Source organism: Procambarus clarkii, chromosome 22 (genome assembly GCF_040958095.1).
Source record: "Procambarus clarkii isolate CNS0578487 chromosome 22, FALCON_Pclarkii_2.0, whole genome shotgun sequence".
In the NCBI taxonomy this organism is placed as follows: Eukaryota; Metazoa; Arthropoda; class Malacostraca; order Decapoda; family Cambaridae; genus Procambarus; species Procambarus clarkii.
The window spans coordinates 33655541-33680894 of record NC_091171.1 but is presented as its reverse complement, the minus strand read 5'-3'; the positions used below and the strand labels follow the sequence as shown (position 1 = coordinate 33680894).

General features: G+C 43.2%; 2 protein-coding genes across 2 annotated transcripts; both read left to right on the top strand.

Moving 5' to 3' along the window:
- Window positions 1-311: 311 nt before the first annotated feature.
- LOC138367493 (streptococcal hemagglutinin-like) lies at window positions 312-1217 on the top strand. The gene has a single exon (XM_069329166.1). It carries the CDS (start codon window positions 312-314, stop codon window positions 1215-1217), a length of 906 nt encoding a protein of 301 aa, XP_069185267.1.
- Window positions 1218-4302: 3085 nt separating this feature from the next.
- Window positions 4303-16869, top strand: LOC123749463 (probable serine/threonine-protein kinase clkA). The gene is made up of 2 exons (XM_069329165.1): window positions 4303-4440; window positions 14656-16869. Exons 1-2 carry the CDS (start codon window positions 4303-4305, stop codon window positions 16867-16869), a joined length of 2352 nt encoding a protein of 783 aa, XP_069185266.1.
- The last annotated feature ends 8485 nt before the right edge of the window (window positions 16870-25354 follow it).

The following is a 25354-nucleotide window of genomic DNA, read 5'->3' as shown; positions in this document are numbered from 1 at the left end:
CCCCCCCCCTCCCTCCCTCTCCCTCCCTCTCTCTCCCTCCTCCCCCCCTCCCCTTCCAGCACTTATTGGTACTCTCAAGTACGTCCTTGCATAGTCAAAACACTCTAACACAAGCTGAAAAAATATATAAAAACAAGTGGCTAATTGAGTTCAACTCTAGCAACTGCAAATTAATATTGCCGGAGCTGGCAACAGGAGCCCGGATACAAAGTGCCAAATTGGAAGAGGAAAATTTAATGGAGCCGGATGGAGAAAAAGAAACTTTGTGTGGGGGGGAGGGTTTGGAAAGGAGTTGATATCATACACCGTTTATGCCGAAGCCAATATCAAAACTGATATCATTATTTGCATGTACAAAGTTGGTAAGACAAGGGCTGAAAAGCTGGCCACTTGCAGGGCAAGTGGTGGACGATGGAAGACCTTCCACCTTTCCTCTTACTGCAAGAGCTTCCAACTTTCACAGCCAATCACAGCCAGCGCTTCCAACTCACACAGCCAATCTCAGTCAGAGCTTCCAACTCACACAGCCAATCACAGCCAGCGCTTCCAACTCACACAGCCAATCACAGCCAGAGCTTCCAACTCTCACAGCCAATCACAGCCAGCGCTTCCAACTCACACAGCCAATCATAGCCAGAGCTTCCAACTCTCACAGCCAATCACAGCCAGCGCTTCCAACTCACACAGCCAATCACAGCCAGAGCGTCCAACTCACACAGCCAATCACAACCAGAGCGTCCAACTCACACAGCCAATCACAGCCAGAGCGTCCAACTCAGCCAATCACAGCCAGAGCGTCCAACTCACACAGCCAATCACAGTCAGAGCGTCCAACTCACACAGCCAATCACAGCCAGAGCTTCCAACTCACACAGCCAATCACAGTCAGTGCGTCCAACTCACACAGCCAATCACAGCCAGAGCTTCCAACTCTCACAACCAATCACAGCCAGAACTTCCAACTCACACAGCCAATCACAGCCAGAACTTCCAAGTATCACAGACAGTCACAGTCAGAGCTTGCAACTCTCACAGCCAATCACAGTCAGCGCTTCCATCTCACACAGCCAATCACAGCCAGAGCTTCCAACTCTCACAACCAATCACAGCCAGAGCTTCCAACTCACACAGCCAATCACAGCCAGAGCTTCCAACTCACACAACCAATCACAGCCAGAGCTTCCAACCTTCCTGCTGACCTGTTGATTCTGTGTTAACGATTTCGATGGCTGTTCTTTCCCCTAAATTGTGAGGCTGTTTGTCTGCGATCCCCACAGACCTCCCATCACAGCCTGACGGATCACGTAACTCTTAACAGAAACTTGTCCATACCTCTCCCGACCGCTTGCCTCTGGGAGTTACTCACGCCCCAGACCCTCACTCTCTGAGCTGAGAGGCATGAGTTAGGAGGAATGATTCAAGGAATTAAACCTCACGTCACTGGCAGATACAAAATTAGGGGAGACATGATCACTACATATACGATTTGTAGCACACTTGGTACTACACCAGAATACACTTGGCACAACACTTGAGTGAAATATATATAAACTCGCCTTTTTTTGTGCTCGTCTATTTGTGCTTACTGGATCTGGCTGCGGCTCCTGGACCCGGTTCTCCCAGTTGTCAATTGCCTCATTCAGTGACTACTGTCTTATCTTTATTTTATTCTAGTTGTGTGTTTGCGAAAGGAAGGAAACTATCAGGAGAAAGTGCTATGTCAATATCAAGTCAGAAGAACTTGGAAGGGATATAAGACAGACGAAGAGTTGGGATATGAGAACAAGGAGCTAGGATATGAGGACAAGGAGCTGGGATATGAGGACAAGGAGCTGGGATATGAGGACAAGGAGCTGGGATATGAGGACAAGGAGCTGGGATATGAAGACAAGGAGCTGGGATATGAGGACAAGGAGCTGGGATATGAGGATAAGGAGCTGGGATATGAAGACAAGGAGCTGGGATATGAGGACAAGGAGCTGGAATATGAGGACAAGGAGCTGAAATATGAGGACAAGGAGCTGGGATATGAAGACAAGGAGCTGGGATATGAGGATAAGGAGCTGGGATATGAAGACAAGGAGTTGGGATATGAGGACAAGGAGCTGGGATATGAGGACAAGGAGCTGCGATATGAGGAAAAGGAGCTTGGATATGAGGACAAGGAGCTGGGATATGAAGACAAGGAGCTAGGATATGAGGACAAGGAGCTGGGATATGAAGACAAGGAGCTGGGATATGAGGAAAAGGAGCTGGGATATGAAGACAAGGAGCTGGGATATGAGGAAAAGGAGCTGGGATATGAAGACAAGGAGCTGGGATATGAGGACAATGAGCTGGGATATGAGGACAAGGAGCTAGGAAATGTAGACAAATAGCTGGGGGCTATAAGGACGGGGTTAGTGCTGGGATATTAGGACTGTATGAAGAAACAGTACCCAGCCACTTGGACATCGGGGATCGAACACCGACCCTGCAACATTCAAGATCGTCGCTCTGCCAACCAATACAAGCGCCGTATTGGGTGGTTACATGCAAGGCATGTAAACATCTCTGTAGACGTGTTCGTCTTACATTGTCTAATACGATTATCAGATAAGATTTTCTAATGAATGAAATATGAAGAGAAAAAACGCTACGACACTATGACCATATAGCACATGGAAAGGAAAAAAAATTATGGGACAGGAGCTGGAACACAAGGAACAGGAGGGAAGGATTTTTTTTTATTAATATATTAGGTACATCTGCATTAGTGCAGCTGCCCTAGACTATATGAAGTGGAGTACAGTGTGTCAAAAAACTAGCTACGTGGTGCTAAATATCCCCATCACACAGGATGGTTAGTCATACAGAGGCATGTGATCAGTCGTCTGCACTGGCAGACTCTGGGTGCATTATGAGGATATCATAAACACAAGATTGAATAAGGTAGCAGTGGTACCTATCTCGCAGGATGGTTAGTCATACAGGGCCATGTGTTTAATAGCCTGCACTGGCAAATTTTGGGTATACTGTGAGGATATCTTCAAGAATACGAGAGTGAATAAAGTAATTGCAAAGCTCCAGGTACCTCATGCCAACTGGTCTGAAAGGTCTAATAACTGGGCATTCAGTGATGTAGTGCGGGAGATCATGCCGTAGTTCCTGCTCACAGAGTTTGCACCTGGAGTGCTCAGGATTGGGAGAACCGTCACCTGCAGCCACCTGCCACAGGTAACGGTAACCCAACCTGATCCTGGCAACCACTGTGTCGCACAGTCTGGTCGACGTTTTGTGCCGCCCATAGATATAGGTTTCAGATCTGAACAAATCATAGTTTTTTATACTAGTGCTTTCAGGTAGTTGGGAGCCAGTAATTTCTTTCCTATCAGACCTGAGTGTTTGGACCAACATAGTTTTGACAGTATAGTTGGGGATGGTGCCAACAACCACTTGGGACTGCAGTAGGGATCTCTACCACCACCACCGACCGGCACGGGGCGAGGTCGCGCTCTACCGACCAGTCCAAGTGGTTAATAAAATTATATTTATAGATTCTGGACAAGACGTAAAACGGCTCAAGTGTGGCCATTATCAGTGGCTAGATCAGGAGAGCAGTCGGGCACCAGCAGGTCGGCTACGGCTCACCGAACACCGACTTGCCTCAATCTTTATTTTCCTGTATTTCGCCAGCCACAGATTACAGCCGTACTGAACCAGATCCGCGGCGCGTGGAGGGGCCGAGATTACCAGATATAGCAAGCTAAGAATCAGTCATTAGCGCTGAGAGCTCGGAATCACCAGCAATATCAACTAAACCACCAATCACCCGACGCTGAGAGGTTCTGAACCACAAGCGATATTCAATCTACCATTGAATCCCACAGTGTCATTACCGGAACCTGTTAAACAAGGGTGTAGATCACGTCAGGTCAGAGGTCAAGTGACTTTACAAATAGTGAAGTCTCGAGGTTGTTAGTGGTTGGGTCTGGACGCTCCAGTCTCCCGTGACCCACGAAGGAGGCGCCATAACATTACATACACTAATTCACAAACTCAAAGCAGAAAATTCATTTTCTTGCAGTTTAATAATGCCACGAGGAATGTAGAAGTATAAATTGGGCAAACTGACTTTTGTATTGTCTCCACTGGCAGTGGTCCCTCAAGGATTTTGAAAGGGGAAAGAGGTCGAATTAGTAAATTCAGAAATGGGTTAATAGGGGCCAAGAGGAGGAGAAGAATTGGAATAGGATGTGCTAAAGAGTATTAAAGAGATGGGTTGAGAGGTGAAGGGTGTGGCAGAGATGTTCTGGGGAACGGATGGGAGTGGCAGAGATCTCCAGGTCACTAAAGATGTTTACATCTCATGACCTCGCTACAGCATCTCGTGACCTCGCTACAGCATCTCGTGACCTCGCTACAGCATCTCGTGACCTCGGTACAACAATGGTGTTGATAGTGAACCTTAAACAGACGAAAAACCCCACCAACGATTACCAAGATAATAAAATAGTGTCATCCGGTTAACAAACAAAAATGTCAACGCAATAAATGGAAAACCAAACAATTATGTATATTTTGTACCACAAAATGAGGTGATTCGATGAAATAACTATGCTCAAGCTTACCACCAAGTGCCGTCGGGATGTTGGGGGGATATAGTCTCGACTACCAACGTCTTTTGTACGGTCACGGTTGGTCAAGTGGTTAAGGTACCATGCACGCCAGTTGCATAGTGCTCCTGGCTGTCTGGGTTCGAGTCACACTTCTGGGATGTGGAGGAGTTTTCAGTTGCATATATGCTTGGGCACCATTCAAACTTGTTCGCATATATATATATATATATATATATATATATATATATATATATATATATATATATATATATATATATATATATATATATATATATATATATATATATATATATATATGTCGTACCTAGTAGCCAGAACGCACTTCTATGCCTACTATGCAAGGCCCGATTTGCCTAATAAGCAAAGTTTTCATGAATTAATTGTTTTTCGACTACCTAACCTACCTAACCTAACCTAACCGAACTTTTTCGGCTACCTAACCTAACCTAACCTATAAAGATAGGTTAGGTTAGGTTAGGTAGGGTTGGTTAGGTTCGGTCATATATCTACGTTAATTTTAACTCCAATAACAAAAAATTGACTTCATACGGAATGAAATGGGTAGCTTTATCATTTCACAAGAAAAAAATTAGAGGAAATATATTAATTCAGGAAAACTTGGCTTATTAGGCAAATCGGGCCTTGCATAGTAGGCATAGAAGTGCGTTCTGGCTACTAGGTACGACATATATATATATATATATATATATATATATATATATATATATATATATATATATATATATATAACCTAAACCTACCTAACCTAACCTATCGTAAACTAACCTAATCTAACATAACTAAATCAATAATTGATGTTTTTAATATATTATAATAATAACAATTCAAATAAAGCAACTGGAAACAATTTTTTTGTAAGTCAAAAAAAATCACTCGGCCTATTAGGCAAATCGAGCCTTCGATACTAAGCCGAGAAGTGCGTTCTGGCTATAAAATGATAGACCTAAAACAAATAAAATAAGAATGGGAAGTATAAACGCAGTAAAGCAGGTAATACACTACAATAAAATTATCCCTGACCTCGGTACTTATTGGGTGTCGTCATGGCCTCCGTCGCCACGTGCTTTTGTTTATGTCAACACTTCTTATGTAAACACCAGATGCCACACCAGGCAACAATGGGTGTCATTTGGATAAGTTTACATTCAGGTAAGACTTGGGTAAATACTGGTTCGGAAACAAGTTTGTTGATTTATGGAACGAGTCACCGGGTAAGGTAATGCACAAGGGGTTCGCTCGATCGTTTCAAGTGTAGGTTAGACATATATGGAGATATATATATATATATATATATATATATATATATATATATATATATATATATATATATATATATATATATATATATATATATATATATGAAAGTGTTTGAATGGATATAAAATTGGAGCTGCCTCGTATTGGTCAATAGGAGCTGCCTCGTATTGGTCAATAGGAGCTGCCTCGTATGGGTCAATAGGCCATCTGCAGTTCTTCTGACTTCTTTTTATACCAATCAATACTTTCATGTGTTTCAATTCTATATAAATAAAAATGTAAATGTTCGTTTGTTCAAAATCGCTAATCTCCGAAAGGTCTTCACCGATTGCTTTGAAATTTTCACACAACGTTCCATTCGCATACGAGCAGGTTTTTATATACATATTATATAGATGTCACGTCTGTGACGGTAAAAAAATATGCTTTAAAAAAAACTGTGTTTTTTTTTGTAAGGGAAATCTTCGAAACCTCTTTACCGATTGCTTTGAAATCTTGACACAACGTTGTATTCAAATAAGCGCATGTTTTTATATACCTACTATATACATGCCTCACCTGAGACAGGAAAAAAAACATGCCTTTTTTAAAAACAGCGCCATCTGTAGCGCATAATAGCCCACACGCTATACTAAATATGTTATTCCTATTCAATGTTTCCGATTACATTGATAAATTTAATTTTCATAGATTTCAATTTATTTTCATTTTGATTTAATTATTTTGTGTGACATTGCATTGAATTTACCTGTGTTGTTTACAATATCGTTCATTTCGTAAATATAAGTAAAGATGTTACACCTGTGACAGGTAAAATCATTCTTTTTTTAAAAAACAGGGCCATCTGTTGCATGTAAGAGCAACATATGCTGTAATCTACAAAAGTTCTTCATCGATTGCTTTGAAATATTGAAACAACGTTTCATTCGAACACACACGTGTCTTCATGTACCTAATATACAGATGCCACACCTGTGACAGATAAAAATATGTTTTTATTTTTAAAAACAGTGCCATCTGTTACGAGTAATAGCAACACATGCTATACTAAATATGTTACATTCCATTTCAATGTTTCCGATTGCATTGCTAAATAGAATTTTCATAGATTTCGATTTATTTTCATTTTGATTTCATTATTTTGTGTGACATTGCATTGGAATTGAGCTGTGTTGTTTACCATGCCATTCATTTCATCCGTATAGTTTATTTTTTCATTTTTGTTTCATTTCGGCTTTTAACTGTTTTTCATATATTTCAGTGATGGGAACATCAGATAATTTGATGTTCCCAATTTTCTGAGGGGAACATTAGATCATTTAGGAATGCATCGGACGAGAGAGTGAGAAATGGTTGGGAGGACGACGAAACAGGGGCGTTGGGAATGGTTGGGAGGACTAGGGAACGGGGGAGGGTTGGAATGGGGGGGAGGGCTGGGTGAGAGGGGAAGGTTGCTGTGAGCCACAGCAACGCGTGGCTGGGTACAGCTAGTATAAAATATTGACATGTGTTTCATCATAAATATATGTAAATTAATAGTAACTGCATTTGTAAATCATTCATCACTGATACTATGAGAACATGTGACTCTGTGTCCCGAGAGAAAACATGCAGTGTTGAATTGTAATGTATAGTTCAACTAGCTGGAGATAGCTAGTTGTTCAACACAAATTTTGTCTGTGGAAAAAAAAAATATTATTACAGAAGGCACGATAAGTCTTAGTTAGACTTGTTTAGCTATTATTCTCATCACCGGGAATAAGTTCCCCTTTCCATCTCCGTCGGTCTGTAGCACAACAGACAGATAAATATGTGGACTTGTATCCTTAATTCTTTCAAAGAGGCACTCCAAGAATGGCTAAGTTTACCCTATGCTCTGGAACTCCGTGCATAAAAAACGCAAAATGCTTCCTGAATTTACATACATGTATATGCTAAACAAACATCGTATCCATGATTCGGTATGCTGATTGGCAGATCATAAATACTCGCTTTACACTCTTGTACCAAGATTGTAAATAACTGTCTTAAATTCCCCCAGTAAACTTTTACAATCAATAAATCTCGCCTCCAAATGAGTCATGATGCTAAATTACTCTCGCTCGTGTCAGCGGTGACTCAAGTATTATATTTCTTGACGCTGGTGAGACACAGAAGAGGGTCACCTCCTACAAGTCGTCTTATGCAGGCCGTGTCTTGTAGGGCGCCTTCTCCAGGTCGTCTGTACCAGGGCGCCTTGTACAGGTCTTCGTCACTGTATGAGGCCAGCACCAACAACCTTCAGCATCAATATGCGAGGCCAACCACAACAACTTCCTCTACCAGTGGAACAAGCGGTGTGGTGGGAGGTCCAGCCTCCTCCCTCACACACTAGCACGCTTTTTGCTACTTTTTTTATTGTTGTCATTTTGTACTACACAATAATCATAAGGTGGCGGTGTTGTGGTCGGCGTAAGATAACAGGGCGGTGGCGGCACAGCGGCAGTGTTCTTGCTGCAAGATAACCGTGCCGGTGGAGGCACTGGCAGTGATCTTGGAGACGATAACAGGCACTGAGGAACCGCGGTGTAGCGGTGACAGCGTGTGTGGGGTCCACCTTCAAGGATAAGGAGACGGTTGTGGAAGACACCGGCTGTCATTTCAGGCAGGTTTTGCTCGACACGACCTCATCGTCTTCTTTGGGGCGTCTGCCACGGTGTCTAGTCTTGAAGAATGGTGAAAGATGGGGGGGGAGGGGAGGGGGGGACGGGAAACAGGCACCATTTAACCTTAATTACTGACATCGAGAGCGTAATAGAGTTTAAACCTCTCTTCTTTGTTATATGTAAACTCTATTTTTGTGCTACGACGGCCTGCTCTACGTGGTAATGTTTAATCTGTCCCGTTAGTCCTCCTTAATGTATTGTGATCAGCAGTTTGTGAATGAAATTATTTTGTGTGTGTACTCACCTAGTTGTGCTTGCGGGGATTGAGCTTTGGCTCTTTGGTCCCGCCTCTCAACTGTCAATCAACTGGTGTACAGATTCCTGAGCCTATTGGGCTCTATCATATCTACATTTGGAGCTGTGTATGGAGTCAGCCTCCACCACATCACTGCCTAATGCATTCCATTTGTCTACTACTCTTACACTGAAAAAAAAATTCTAACATCTCCATGTCTCATGTGGGCACTCAATTTCCAACTGCGTCACCTTGTGCGTGTGCCCCTTGTGTTAAATAGTCTGTCTTTATGTGGTGATCATGTCCCCTCTAACCCTTCTGTCTCCCAGTGACATGAGGTTTAATTCCCGTAGTCTCTCCTCGTAGCTCATACCTCTCAGCCCAGGTACTAGTCTGGTGTCAAACTTTTGAACCTTTTCCAGTTTAGTCTTATGGTTAACTAGATACGGATTCCATGCTGGAGCCGCATACTCCAGGATTGGTCTGACATATGTGCTATACAAAGTTCTGAAAGATTCATTACACAAGTTTCTAAAGGCCGTTCTTATGTTAGCCAGCCTGGCATATGCCGCTGATGTTATCCTCTTGATATCAGCTTCAGGGGACAGGTCTGGCGTGATATCAATCCCAAGGTCTCTCTCTCTCTCTGACTCTTGAAGAATTTCCTAGGACAAATATATAAATTGTGACACTAGCTCTCCACATATGTCAGTTGCTTAATTTAGAACCTGTACTTGAGGTCGATCTCGAACCCATTGTTGATGTGACGACTTATATTGAATTTTGTAACTAGCTCATCAAGATTGTAACTTGCTTAGCTAAATGAATTGTGGGGTTCAGTCCCTGAGCCCATTATGTGCCTCTTTAACCCTTTCCACTACCACCCACAAGATGGGTATGGGGTGCATAATAAATGAACTAAACTAACCAAATGATACCTTGTATCTGCTCTCCTGCTCCCTACACCTATCTTCATTATATTACACTTGCTTGGGTTAAACTCTAACAACCATTCGTTCGACCATTCCTGCAGCCTGTCCAGGTCTTCTTGAAGCCTCAAGCTGTTCTCCTCTGTCTTAATCCTTCTCATAATTTTGGCGCCGTCAGCAAACATTGAGAGGAATGAGTCTATACCCTCAGCATAGGTCCGAGTACAGAGCCCTGTGGTACTCCACTGGTGACTTCACGCCAATCTGAGGTCTCACCCCCTCACTGTAACTCTCTGCTTCCTATTGCTTAGGTACTCCCTTATCCACTGGAGACCTTACCAGTCACTCCTGCCAGTTTCTCCAGCTTATGCATCAGCCTTTTATGGGATACTGTGTCTAAGGCTTTCCGACAGTCCAAGAAAATGCAGTCCCCCCCATCCTACTCTTTCTTGCTTAATCTTCGTCACCTGATCGTAGAATTTTATTAAGCCTGTGAGGCAAGATTTACCCTCCCTGAACCCATGTTGATGGGTTGTCACGAAGTCCCTTCTCTCCAGATGTGTTACTAGGTGACCTACTATACACTATGGGGAGTGGTAAGCAAAGTGCTTCTGCACACTCTTTCAATATCCATGGTGAGATTCTGTCCAGGCCAACAACCTTTCTCACATCCAGATCCAACAGATGCCTCTTGACCACATCTCTTGTAATTTCGAACCCTTCCAAGGCCGCCTGGTTTATTGCTACCTCTCCTAGCGCAGTGACTTCACCTTGTTCTATTGTGAAGACCTCCTGGAACCTCTTATTGAGTTCTTCACACACCTCTTTATCATTCTCTTTGTACCTGTTCTCCTGTTCTAAGTTTCATCACCTGTTCCTTCACTGTTGTTTTCCTCCTGATGTGACTGTAGAGTAGCTTTGGTTCGGTCTTGGCTTTATTAACTATATCGTTTTCATACTTTTTCTCAGCTGCTCTTCTCACACTAACATACTCGTTCCTGGTTCTCTGGTATCTCTCTCTGCTGTCTGGTGTTCTGTTATTTCGGAAGTTCCTCCACGCCCTTTTGTTCAGTTGGATGGGTACTGTTGTATGTGATGCTTCCTCACCACATTGGCGTCATGCTGTACTCACCTAGTTGTATTCACCTAGTTGTGTTTGCGGGGTTGACAGATGTTAGTCTTCTAGTTTGAGGAGCTTGAGACACTTGAGACAGTTAAGCAAGTCCCAGCTGTGTCTGGATACAAGTGACAGGATCAACAACCCAGCGGATTTTCTTCCTATTGGGGAGTGTTGTACATGCTGCTATGGAGGTATGTCCACTCACAGGATGAGTGGCGCTGCCCAATACTGTCACTATGGCGGTGTGTCCACTCACAGGATGAGTGGCGCTGCCCAATACTGTCACTATGGCGGTGTGTCCACTCACAGGATGAGTGGCGCTGCCCAATACTGTCACTATGGCGGTGTGTCCACTCACAGGATGAGTGACGCTGCACAATAAACTCGCCCCTCGGGGCGAAAATTGTACAAATTTAACTGCTGCTAAATGAGACGACTATTTCATTTTCCCTCCATTTCTTTTACCTGAGTATACCTGAAGGTCACCATCTTTAGCTGCCTGCACGGGAACAGGAAGCCGGCGGCTTGCCAAAGGTCCCCATCCCCTTCTCATTCCATACCTATTGATTGTTTTACACCATTCCTATCTGTGTGTCTTACGCCCTATACCCCAAGGCTTCAAGAACATTTCTCTAACCCTGTCCATGGAGGACAGAAGAAAATGTATATATGCTGGTTAGCATTGTAAATGTGTGGCCACGTCTGTGGTAGAAAATAATAAAAAAAAAAAAAAAAAAAAACGGTTACAGCCTATAACGTGTCACACCGAGGCTACAGGCTGAGCTATACAGGCCACACCAAGGGGCTGCAAGAGAGGGCTTGGCCTATGGTCTTTTATCTAGTACAAACGTGAGGCCATTAGAGGGGAGATAAGCGCAGATGAAGGGCGGATCTTTGATCACAAGGACTCCTTGGTAATACACCTCCTTCATGTTGACACGATGGTCACTGGGAGAGGGCGAAGGTGGGGTGTTCCACACCCTGGGAGCTGGTGAAGATGATGTGTGTGTTCCACACCCTGGGAGCTGGTGAAGATGGTGTGTGTTCCACACCCTGGGAGCTGGTGAAGATGGTGTGTGTTCCACACCCTGGGAGCTGGTGAAGATGGTGTGTGTGTTCCACACCCTGGGAGCTGGTGAAGATGGTGTGTGTTCCACACCCTGGGAGCTGGTGAAGATGGTGTGTGTTCCACACCCTGGGAGCTGGTGAAGATGGTGTGTGTTCCACACCCTGGGAGCTGGTGAAGATGGTGTGTGTTCCACACCCTGGGAGCTGGTGAAGATGGTGAGTGTTCCACACCCTGGGAGCTGGTGAAGATGGTGTGTGTTCCACACCCTGGGAGCTGGTGAAGATGGTGTGTGTGTTCCACACCCTGGGAGCTGGGGAAGATAGTGTGTGTTCCACACCCTGGGACTTGGTGAAGATGGTGTGTGTTCCACACCCTGGGAGCTGGTGAAGATGGTGTGTGTTCCACACCCTGGGACCTGGTGAAGATGGTGCAGTGTTCCACACCCTGGGAGCTGGTGAAGATGGTGCTGTGTTCCACACCCTGGGAGCTGGTGAAGATGGTGAGTGTTCCACACCCTGGGAGCTGGTGAAGATGGTGCTGTGTTCCACACCCTGGGAGCTGGTGAAGAGGGTGTGTGTTCCACACCCTGGGACCTGGTGAAGATGGTGCAGTGTTCCACACCCTGGGACCTGGTGAAGAGGGTGCAGTGTTCCACACCCTGGGACCTGGTGAAGAGGGTGCAGTGTTCCACACCCTGGGACCTGGTGAAGATGGTGAGTGTTCCACACCCTGGGAGCTGGTGAAGATGGTGCTGTGCTCCACACCCTGGGAGCTGGTGAAGATGGTGAGTGTTCCACACCCTGGGAGCTGGTGAAGATGGTGTGTGTTCCACACCCTGGGAGCTGGTGAAGATGGTGTGTGTTCCACACCCTGGGACCTGGTGAAGATGGTGAGTGTTCCACACCCTGGGACCTGGTGAAGATGGTGCAGTGTTCCACACCCTGGGAGCTGGTGAAGATGGTGCTGTGTTCCACACCCTGGGAGCTGGTGAAGATGGTGAGTGTTCCACACCCTGGGAGCTGGTGAAGATGGTGTGTGTTCCACACCCTGGGAGCTGGTGAAGATGGTGCTGTGTTCCACACCCTGGGAGCTGGTGAAGAGGGTGTGTGTTCCACACCCTGGGACCCGGTGAAGATGCTGCAGTGTTCCACACCCTGGGACCTGGTGAAGAGGGTGTGTGTTCCACACCCTGGGACCTGGTGAAGATGGTGAGTGTTCCACACCCTGGGAGCTGGTGAAGATGGTGCTGTGTTCCACACCCTGGGAGCTGGTGAAGATGGTGAGTGTTCCACACCCTGGGAGCTGGTGAAGATGGTGAGTGTTCCACACCCTGGGAGTTGGTGAAGATGGTGTGTGTTCCACACCCTGGGAGCTGGTGAGGATGGTGCAGTGTTCCACACCCTGGGAGCTGGTGAAGATGGTGAGTATTCCACACCCTGGGAGCTGGTGAAGATGGTGAGTGTTCCACACCCTGGGAGTTGGTGAAGATGGTGTGTGTTCCACACCCTGGGAGCTGGTGAGGATGGTGCAGTGTTCCACACCCTGGGAGCTGGTGAAGATGGTGAGTGTTCCACACCCTGGGAGTTGGTGAAGATGGTGCAGTGTTCCACACCCTGGGAGTTGGTGAAGATGGTGTGTGTTCCACACCCTGGGAGCTGGTGAGGATGGTGCAGTGTTCCACACCCTGGGAGCTGGTGAAGACGGTGAGTGTTCCACACCCTGGGAGCTGGGGAAGATGGTGTGTGTGTTCCACACCCTGGGACCTGGTGAAGATGGTGTGTGTTCCACACCCTGGGAGCTGGTGAAGATGGTGTGTGTTCCACACCCTGGGAGCTGGGGAAGATGGTGTGTGTGTTCCACACCCTGGGACCTGGTGAAGATGGTGTGTGTTCCACACCCTGGGACCTGGTGAAGATGGTGTGTGTTCCACACCCTGGGAGCTGGGGAAGATGGTGCAGTGTTTCGGGCTTCTCAAAAGTTAAGAAGTATGAGAGCAGCTGCAACAGTTAAGAATGAGAGCATCTGCAACAGTTAAGAAGTATTAGAGCAGCTGCAACAGTTAAGAAGTATTAGAGCAGCTGCAACAGTTAAGAATGAGAGCAGCTGCAACAGTTAAGAAGTATGAGAGCAGCTGCAACAGTTAAGAAGTATGAGAGCAGCTGCAACAGTTAAGAATGAGAGCAGCTGCAACAGTTAAGAAGTATGAGAGCAGCTGCAACAGTTAAGAAGTATGAGAGCAGCTGCAACAGTTAAGAAGTATGAGAGCAGCTGCAACAGCTAAGAAGAAGAATGAGAGCAGCTGCAACAGTTAAGAAGTATGAGAGCAGCTGCAACAGTTATGAAGTATGAGAGCAGCTGCAACAGCTAAGAAGAAGAATGAGAGCAGCTGCAACAGTTAAGAAGTATTAGAGCAGCTGCAACAGTTAAGAATGAGAGCAGCTGCAACAGTTAAGAATGAGAGCAGCTGCAACAGTTAAGAAGTATGAGAGCAGCTGCAACAGTTAAGAAGTATGAGAGCAGCTGCAACAGCTAAGAAGAAGAATAAGAGCAGCTGCAACAGTTAACAAGTATTAGAGCAGCTGCAACAGTTAGGGGGGGGGCTGTGATGAAGATGAGGATTGATACTGCAATTGATACTCATTGATGCATCACGTTATTGTCATTACTCTCTGTGTAGTTACGGGCTATTGTTGAGTGCAGCTGCAGCAGCAGCGGCAGTTAGGGAGCTGTTTGAAAGTAGCTTCGACAGTTTGGGTAAGATTGAGAGCAGTTGCAACAGCTCCAACAGTTATTTGGTACTGTGAGTGCGACTACAATAGCCGAGGCTTCCTAAACAGCAACTACAGCAACGACTACAATAGCCGAGGCTTCCAAAACAGCAACTACAGCAACGACTACAATAGCCGAGGCTTCCAAAACAGCAACTACAACAACGACTACAATAGCCGAGGCTTCCAAAACAGCAACTACAACAACGGCTACAATAGCCGAGGCTTCCAAAACAGCAACTACAACAACGACTACAATAGCCGAGGCTTCCAAAACCGCAACTACAACAACGACTACAATAGCCGAGGCTTCCAAAACAGCAACTACAACAACGACTACAATAGCCGAGGCTTCCAAAACAGCAACTACAACAACGGCTACAACAGCCGAGGCTTCCAAAACAGCAACTACAACAACGGCTACAACAGCCGAGGCTTCCAAAACAGCAACTACAACAACGACTACAATAGCCGAGGCTTCCAAAACAGCAACTACAACAACGGCTACAATAGCCGAGGCTTCCAAAACAGCCACTACAACAACGGCTACAACAGCCGAGGCTTCCAAAACAGCAACTACAACAACGACTACAATAGCCGAGGCTTCCAAAACAGCCACTACAACAACGGCTACAACAGCCGAGGCTTCCAAAACAGCAACTACAACAACGACTACAATAGCCGAGGCTTCCAAAACAGCAACTACAACAACGACTACAACAGCCGAGGCTTCCAAAACAGCAACTACAACAACGACTACAATAGCCGAGGCTTCCAAAACAGCAACTACAACAACGACTACAACAGCCGAGGCTTCCAAAACAGCAACTACAACAACGACTACAATAGCCGAGGCTTCCAAAACAGCCACTACAACAACGGCTACAATAGCCGAGGCTTCCAAAACAGCCACTACAACAACGACTACAATAGCCGAGGCTTCCAAAACAGCAACTACAACAACGACTACAATAGCCGAGGCTTCCAAAACAGCAACTACAACAACGACTACAATAGCCGAGGCTTCCAAAACAGCAACTACAACAACGACTACAATAGCCGAGGCTTCCAAAACAGCCACTACAACAACGGCTACAATAGCCGAGGCTTCCAAAACAGCAACTACAACAACGACTACAATAGCCGAGGCTTCCAAAACAGCCACTACAACAACGGCTACAATAGCCGAGGCTTCCAAAACAGCCACTACAACAACGACTACAATAGCCGAGGCTTCCTAAACAGCCACTACAACAACGACTACAATAGCCGAGGCTTCCAAAACAGCCACTACAACAACGACTACAATAGCCGAGGCTTCCTAAACAGCCACTACAACAACGACTACAATAGCCGAGGCTTCCAAAACAGCAACTACAACAACGACTACAATAGCCGAGGCTTCCAAAACAGCAACTACAACAACGACTACAATAGCCGAGGCTTCCAAAACAGCAACTACAACAACGACTACAATAGCCGAGGCTTCCAAAACAGCCACTACAACAACGGCTACAATAGCCGAGGCTTCCTAAACAGCCACTACAACAACGACTACAATAGCCGAGGCTTCCAAAACAGCCACTACAACAACGACTACAATAGCCGAGGCTTCCTAAACAGCCACTACAACAACGACTACAATAGCCGAGGCTTCCAAAACAGCAACTACAACAACGACTACAATAGCCGAGGCTTCCAAAACAGCAACTACAACAACGACTACAATAGCCGAGGCTTCCAAAACAGCAACTACAACAACGACTACAATAGCCGAGGCTTCCAAAACAGCCACTACAACAACGACTACAATAGCCGAGGCTTCCAAAACAGCAACTACAACAACGACTACAATAGCCGAGGCTTCCAAAACAGCAACTACAACAACGACTACAATAGCCGAGGCTTCCAAAACAGCAACTACAACAACGACTACAATAGCCGAGGCTTCCAAAACAGCAACTACAACAACGACTACAATAGCCGAGGCTTCCAAAACAGCAACTACAACAACGACTACAATAGCCGAGGCTTCCAAAACAGCCACTACAACAACGACTACAATAGCCGAGGCTTCCAAAACAGCCACTACAACAACGACTACAATAGCCGAGGCTTCCAAAACAGCAACTACAACAGTCGCTAGCCAGTGCAATAACACTTGTGTTGACATATCACCTGGCCATTCATTAACAAGTCTGGAGCAGCAATGGAAGTTGTACGAAGCTTTCTTTGATCGGCAACAAAGGTGATGATAACGCACGAATCAAGTGGGAATTCTAACTTAGATGACAATAAGTAGAATAGCATTATTATTCCCCGACTTATGCAAATCGAGAAGTAAAAACTTGCTTTGGCTTCCGGCATCAGCTCCCACAGCCTGTAGCTGCAGCCCTGCGTGACGGGCGGGCGGGGGGGGGGGGGGGGGGGGGGGGGCCAGCCCAGAGCGGGGGGGGGGGGGATGGGGTGGCTAGCCCACAGTTGGGGGAGGGGGTGATGGTACTCGCCTAGTTGTGCTTGGGGGGGTCGAGCTTCGGCTCTTTGGTCCCGCTTCTCAGCTGTCAATTAACTGGTGTACAGGTTCCTGAGCCTACTGGGCTCTGTCGTATCTATATTTAAAACTGTGTATGGAGTCAGCCTCCACCACATCACTACTTAATGCATTCCATCTCTTAACTACTCTGACACTGAAACAATTCTTTCTAATGTCTCTGTGGCTCATCTGGGTACTCAGTTTCCACCTGTGTCCCCTTGTTCGTGTTACACCCGTGCTAAAGAGTTTGTCATTGTTCACCCTGTCAATTCCAGTGAGAATTTTATAGGTGGTTATCTTGTCTCTCCTAACTCTTCTGTTTTCCAGGGATGTGAGGTTCAGCTCCTTTTGCCTTTCCTCGTAGCTCATACTTCTCAGCTCAAGTGGCATACTGCTGAATCTTCTCTTTGTCTTGTGTTTAACTAGGTATAGACTCCAGACTGGAGCTGCATACTACAAGATTGGTCTGACATAAATGGTATACAAAGTCCTGAATGATTCCTTACACAAGTTTCTAAAGGCAGTTCTTATGTTGACTAATCTAGCATATGCCGCTGATGATATCCTTTTGATGTGGGCTTCTGGGAACAGGTACGGCGTGATATCAACCCCCAGATCTTTCTCTCTATTTTACTCTTGAAGGATTTCACCTCCCAGATGGTACCTTGTGTTCAGCCTCCTGCTTCCTAAACCTAATTTCATTACCCGGGTTAAATTTAGTAGCCATTTTTTTAGACCATTCCTCCAGTTGGTCCAGGTCGTCCTGTAGTCTCCGTCTATCTTACTCTGTCTTGATTCGTCTCATAACTTTTGCATCATCGGCAAACATTGAGAGGAATGAGTCTATGCCCTCTGGAATATCGTTTACATATATCAGAAACAGGATGGGTCCAAATATGTTAGTGGAGGGAGGAACGTTGGGGAAGGTGGAGGAAGTGTTGGTGATGGTGGAGGGAGTGTTGGTGATGATGGAGGGAGTGTTGGTGATGGTGGAGGGAGTGTTGGTGATGGAGGGAGCGTTGGTGATGGTAGAGGGAGTCTAGATTGGTTGATGGGGTTCTGGGAGTTCTTCTACTCCCCAAGCCCGGCCCGAGGCCAGGCTTGACTTGTGAGAGTTTGGTCCACTAGGCTGTTGCTTGGAGCGGCCCGCAGGCCCACATACATACCACAGCCTGGTTGGTCCGGTACTCCTTGGAAAAAATGATCTAGGTTTCTCTTGAAGATGTCCACGGTTGTTCCGGCAATATTTCTGATGCTCGCTGGGAGGGTGTTGAACAACCGCGCACCTCTGATGTTTATACAGTGTTCTCTGATTGTGCCTATGGCACCTCTGCTCTTCACTGGTTCTTTTCTGCATATTCTTCCATATCGTTCTCTCCAGTATGTTGTTATTTCACTTTGTAAATTTGGGACCTGGCCCTCCAGTATTTTCCACGTGTATATTATTTGATATCGTTCTCGTCTTCTTCCTAGTGAGTACATTTGGAGAGCTTGGAGACGATCCCAATAATTTAGGTGCTTTATCGCGTCTATGTATGCCGTATATGTTCTCTGTATTCCCTCTATTTCAGCAATCTCTCCTGCTCTGAAGGGGGGGAAGTGAGCACTGAACAGTACTCAAGACGGGACAACACAAGTGATTTGAAGAGTGCAACCATTGTGATGGGATCCCTGGATTTTTTTTTTTTAATTTTCGCCCCGAGGGGACGAGTTTATTGGGCAGCGCCACTCATCTTGTGAGTGGACACACCGCCATAGCAGCATGTACAACACTCCCCAAAAGGAAGAAAATCCGCTGGGTTGTTCATCCTGTCACTTGTGCCTAGACACAGCTGGGACTTGCTTAACTGTCTAAAGTGAACAGTTCCTCAAACAAGAATATTAACATCTGTCAACCCTTAAAATCTTACGTTATCTTGCGGGTGCAAAATGGGGGAATCTTTTCAGAACAGTATCAATATTTGACAAATAGTGTTTTCCTAACTCAAACAATGTGGGGTTTATTATTCTACACATATTTCTAATTTCTCTCAGGTGTTCACATTCATGTAGATAGTGGTCAAGGCGGTGTCCATCACTCTCACCACAGATTCTGCAATTCCGCTGATCAACTGTTGTTTCCATTCCATATCTCCATGGATATTTGTACCTAAGACGGATTCTTGCTATTACTGATTCTCTCACGCGTCCTTCTCCTCTTCGTCCATAATGATTGGGATTGCCAGCTGCAACCATGTTGTACCATCGTACAGATTCACTGGTTTGTGCTTCTATCCTCCTTTCCTCAGTTACCTTGTCACGGTGATGTTGCCTGATAATACCTCTAATTTGTAGTTGAGTCTTGGGGTATGAAGTATTCAATATGGTCTCCTTCAGCGCCTTCAGCAGCCAGCACATCTGCTCGTTCATTCCCACATATTCCAACATGGGAGGGGATCCACAGAAACTTGATGACTCTTCCTGGTTGGTAAGTACTCTCACAGCTCTCTTAAATTCAGCGATTATTGCAAGATTTTCTTCCCGATTTTTACTTAGGCTTTGCAGTGCTGCTTTGGAATCGGTGCAAATCACTGCACCATTAGTGTTCCGCTCAAGAAACCTTAACGCCATAACAATGGCCGTTAACTCTGCTTGCGTTGAAGAGGCATATTTCTCAATAGGCGCTTTTTCTTCATTTCTGCGTTTGAAAGCATTATCCTTAATTACCGTGTATGCTACACCAGCCCTGCCATTTACAGGATTAGATGACCCGTCAGTGTAGATTTGATCTAGTTCAGTGGATTTGAAAGTTCTTGTAATCCTTCCTATCATTTTTGTGGCTGACGCAATGTTTGCTTGATTATGCTCCCTAAACGTTAGGTCGTCAAACATCATTATTCCCAAATCCTTTACATGCTGATTTCCTACTATGCGCAGATTTGATTATGTTTTGTATTATGTATTATGTTTAAGGTCCTCATTTTTACCGTACCTGAGAACCTGGAATTTATCACTGTTAAACATCATGTTATTGTCTGCTGCCCAGACGAAAACTTTAATAATACCTACTTGTAGTTTTTCAATGTCTTCATCAGAAGTAATTTTCATGCTGATTTTTGTGTCATCTGCAAAGGATGATACGAAGCTGTGACTTGTATTTGAATATATATCTGATATGAGAATAAGGAAAAGCAGTGGTACAAGGAATGTACCTTGAGGTACAGAGCTTTTAATTGCACTTGGACTCGATTTTATATGGTTGACTGTAACTATTTGTTTTCTGTTCGACAGAAAACTTAGTATCAAGTGTCCTACTTTACCAGTTATTCCCATTGACCTCATTTTGTGTGCTATCACTCCAAGGTCACATTTATCGAATGCCTTTGTGAAGTCACAAAGGCATTCATGACACATCTGCATTTTGTTTTTCTTCTAATGCCTCAGTGATTTTGTCGTAGTGATCAAGTAGCTGTGAGAGGCATGATCTTCCTGCTTTAAATCCATGTTGGCCTGGGTTGTGGAGGTCATTGGTCTCCATGAAACTGGTGACCTGACTCCTGATCACTCTCTCAAATACTTTTTGGAGGCATGATGGTGGAGGGAGTGTTGGTCATGGTGGAGGGAGTGTTGGTGAGGTGGAGGGACTGTTGGTGATGGTGGAGGGAGTGTTGGTGAGGTGGAGGGAGTGATGGTGTTGCCTGGAGGGACGTGTTCACTACACTAAGACAGGGTGACGCCTCCCTGCTGCCCTGTACTCTACATGTCTCTCTCTTTTTTTACCTCTCGTATATATATATATATATATATGTCGTACCTAGTAGCCAGAACTCACTTCTCAGCCTACTATTCAAGGCCCGATTTGCCTAATAAGCCAAGTTTTCCTGAATTATTATATTTACTATAATTTTTTTCTTATGAAATGATAAAACAACCCTTTTCTCTATGTATGAGGTCAATTTTTTTTTATTGGAGTTAAAATTAACGTAGATATATGACCGAACCTAACCAACCCTACCTAACCTAACCTAACCTATATTTATAGGTAAGGTTAGGTTAGGTAGCCAAAAAAAGCTCGGTTAGGTTAGGTTAGGTAGGTTAGGTAGACGAAAAAAACATTAATTCATGAAAACTTGGCTCATTAGGCAAATCGGGCCTTGAATAGTAGGCTGAGAAGTGCGTTCTGGCTATTAGGTACGACATATATATATATATATATATATATATATATATATATATATATATATATATATGTATATATATATATATATATATATATATATATATATATATACACACACATATATATATATATATATATATATATATATATATATATATATATATATATATATATATATATATATATATATATATATATATATATATATATATATGATCGATGTTCCCTTCGGGAATCTTAATTTTAAGATGAATAGGAAAACCAGGGATATACTGAACATCTTGTATCAGAATCTTTACTTTAAAAAACATAACGTTTCGAATACTTCTCGTATTCATCATCAGATCTAAAAGAAAAAACAGAAATCACAATCAAATAGCTGGTAAACAAAGAACTCATACTGAATATAATTGCCTATCAAAGAAAGGAAAATGCTTAAAAACAAAACACTTAAGCGCACTTAAAGTGATCAATACAAATAAAACTTATTAACTGTCACATATATTAAATCTAATTTAAAATCCATTAAACTACAAGATAAAATTTATAACTACTAAAACAAACCATTCCATTAAACTTAAGTGAAGTGATCAGAAGTGAAACTTGATACCTAACACAAAGATACTAAACACTATAACAAATATTTATATAATGACCACAAATCTACAAAAACTGTATGTAAAATACAAACAGAATAAACGACAATTATAAAGTACTAACCAAAATCATATAAAAAACTCAAATATTAAATAAAATTAAATACCAAAAAATGTATTATATATCCTAAATAAAAGATTATATTAATGTACAATGTTAAGACTTGAAATAAGTAAGAAAGGGCAAAGACATGGTAAACTAAACAAAATTAAACTACCAAAATAAACTATAAATCAAATTACAGGGCCTACTGTGCACTATACAGTGTACAATTGAACAGCTGAAAGGTTGCTATTTAACAGAGGCCGCAGCTCCTTTATATATAAGGATTCCATTACTCTCAAATCTGACTGGCCATTCATACAAGTGTCCAGAATTTTAAAATCAGATTCCAGCAGAGAATGATCCAACTCATAACAATGGTTTCTAATCTCCGAAAATGCTGGTTTAGACAATGGTAATCCAGTCCTAAAAGATAATCCCCGGTGCTCAAGTATCCTAATCTTAAAGTTCCGAATGGAACTCCCGACATATCCAGCATTACAGCTGGAACAATTATACATATATACGACATTTGAGCACAAGGGGGTAGGCACTTTATCTTTAAATTTAAAATATTTGTGCTCAAATGTCGTATATATGTATAATGGATTTTAAATTAGTTTTAATATATGTGACAGTTAATAAGTTTTATTTGTATTGATCACTTTAAGTGCGCTTAAGTGTTTTGTTTTTTAAGCATTTTCCTTTCTTTGATAGGCAATTATATTCAGTATGAGTTCTTTGTTTACCAGCTATTTGATTGTGATTTCTGTTTTTTTCTTTTAGATCTGATGATGAATACGAGAAGTATTCGAAACGTTATGTTTTTTAAAGTAAAGATTCTGATACAAGATGTTCAGTATATCCCTGGTTTTCCTATTCATCTTAATATATATATATATATATATATATATATATATATATATATATATATATATATATATATATATATATATATATATATATATATATATATATATATATATATATATATATATATATATATATATATATATATATATATATATATATATGACATATATTGGCGACTTGTCACCTCTCCTGACAACTATCTCCTTGTTCTCACGAAGGCTTTTAGCTGCCGCTTTAAGCTCGGGGGACAGTATGGTGCTTCTGTAGTTGCCTCGATTCTTTCCTCCTTCTGCAATAAGTTCTGCTTGTAAGGTATCTTTGGTAGTGACCTTCTTTTGTGTCTCGAGGTCGAATATGTCGTCCAACAGAATTTCCAACTCTACTTTCCGGGCCATTTCACTCGGTCTGGACATAACATGACAGTTTATGCCCAGGTTTAGGAGAGTGACTTGGTCCTCAGTGAGGTTAATTCCTGCAAGGTTCAGGAAGCCATCTCTTGGTCGTGGAATTGCCATAGGTCCTCCATATAATGTTGTTAGTTTCTTGATAATCCTTGTTTCAGTGCTGAGGTGATGTTGGTTTGTGAGGATGTCGAGGTGTTGTTCAATGCGGGTACGGATACTATTGTCGATGTTGCTATTTCTCCACTCGTTTGTAGCATGAAGTAGTTGCGTTTTGTTGTCTTTGATTTCATTCTCTGCCTTGTATATCTGATCACGAATCAGATCCTGGCGATATTTTATCGTGAAGGCTTGATTCCTTGCTGCTGGGTCGTGCACTTTAATATTAGTATATTTTGGTAGCAGTCTTTCCTGTAGACATATATTATTAAATATGACCGAAAAAGTAAGATTAATAATTCTAACACGAATTTTCTCAATCTTTCGTACATTACGCTTCACTGTTGGAGGTAAATCAAAAATCACTTCTCCAAAATTCATTTTTATTTCTAGTCTGACGCGACACGGGCGCGTTTCGTAAAACTTATTACATTTTCAAAGACTTCACAAATACACAACTGATTAGAACTTACGTATCTCTGCTATTATATCTACATTTGAGTGAGGTGGGAGGGATGATGTGGCATATAGTGATGTGGCATTAACACAAGACAGAACATGAGGGGATATTAATAGGGTATTAAAAGTATCAACACAAGACAGAACAGAAACAATGGATATTGAATAGAAGTGTTTGTAGAAAGCCTATTGGTCCATATTTCTTGATGCTTCTATATTGGAGCGGAGTCTTGAGGTGGGTAGAATATAGTTGTGCAATAATTGGCTGTTGATTGCTGGTGTTGACTTCTTGATGTGTACCCTATTAATCAACAATATTAATTACACATCAAGAAGTCAACACCAGCAATCAACAGCCAATTATTGCACAACTATATTCTACCCACCTCAAGACTCCGCTCCAATATAGAAGCATCAAGAAATATGGACCAATAGGCTTTCTACAAACACTTCTATTCAATACCCATTGTTTCTGTTCTGTCTTGTGTTGATACTTTTAATACCCTATTAATATCCCCTCATGTTCTGTCTTGTGTTAATGCCACATCACTATATGCCACATCATCCCTCCCACCTCACTCAAATGTAGATATAATAGCAGAGATACGTAAGTTCTAATCAGTTGTGTATTTGTGAAGTCTTTGAAAATGTAATAAGTTTTACGAAACGCGCCCGTGTCGCGTCAGACTAGAAATAAAAATGAATTTTGGAGAAGTGATTTTTGATTTACCTCCAACAGTGAAGCGTAATGTACGAAAGATTGAGAAAATTCGTGTTAGAATTATTAATCTTACTTTTTCGGTCATATTTAATAATATATGTCTACAGGAAAGACTGCTACCAAAATATACTAATATTAAAGTGCACGACCCAGCAGCAAGGAATCAAGCCTTCACGATAAAATATCGCCAGGATCTGATTCGTGATCAGATATACAAGGCAGAGAATGAAATCAAAGACAACAAAACGCAACTACTTCATGCTACAAACGAGTGGAGAAATAGCAACATCGACAATAGTATCCGTACCCGCATTGAACAACACCTCGACATCCTCACAAACCAACATCACCTCAGCACTGAAACAAGGATTATCAAGAAACTAACAACATTATATGGAGGACCTATGGCAATTCCACGACCAAGAGATGGCTTCCTGAACCTTGCAGGAATTAACCTCACTGAGGACCAAGTCACTCTCCTAAACCTGGGCATAAACTGTCATGTTATGTCCAGACCGAGTGAAATGGCCCGGAAAGTAGAGTTGGAAATTCTGTTGGACGACATATTCGACCTCGAGACACAAAAGAAGGTCACTACCAAAGATACCTTACAAGCAGAACTTATTG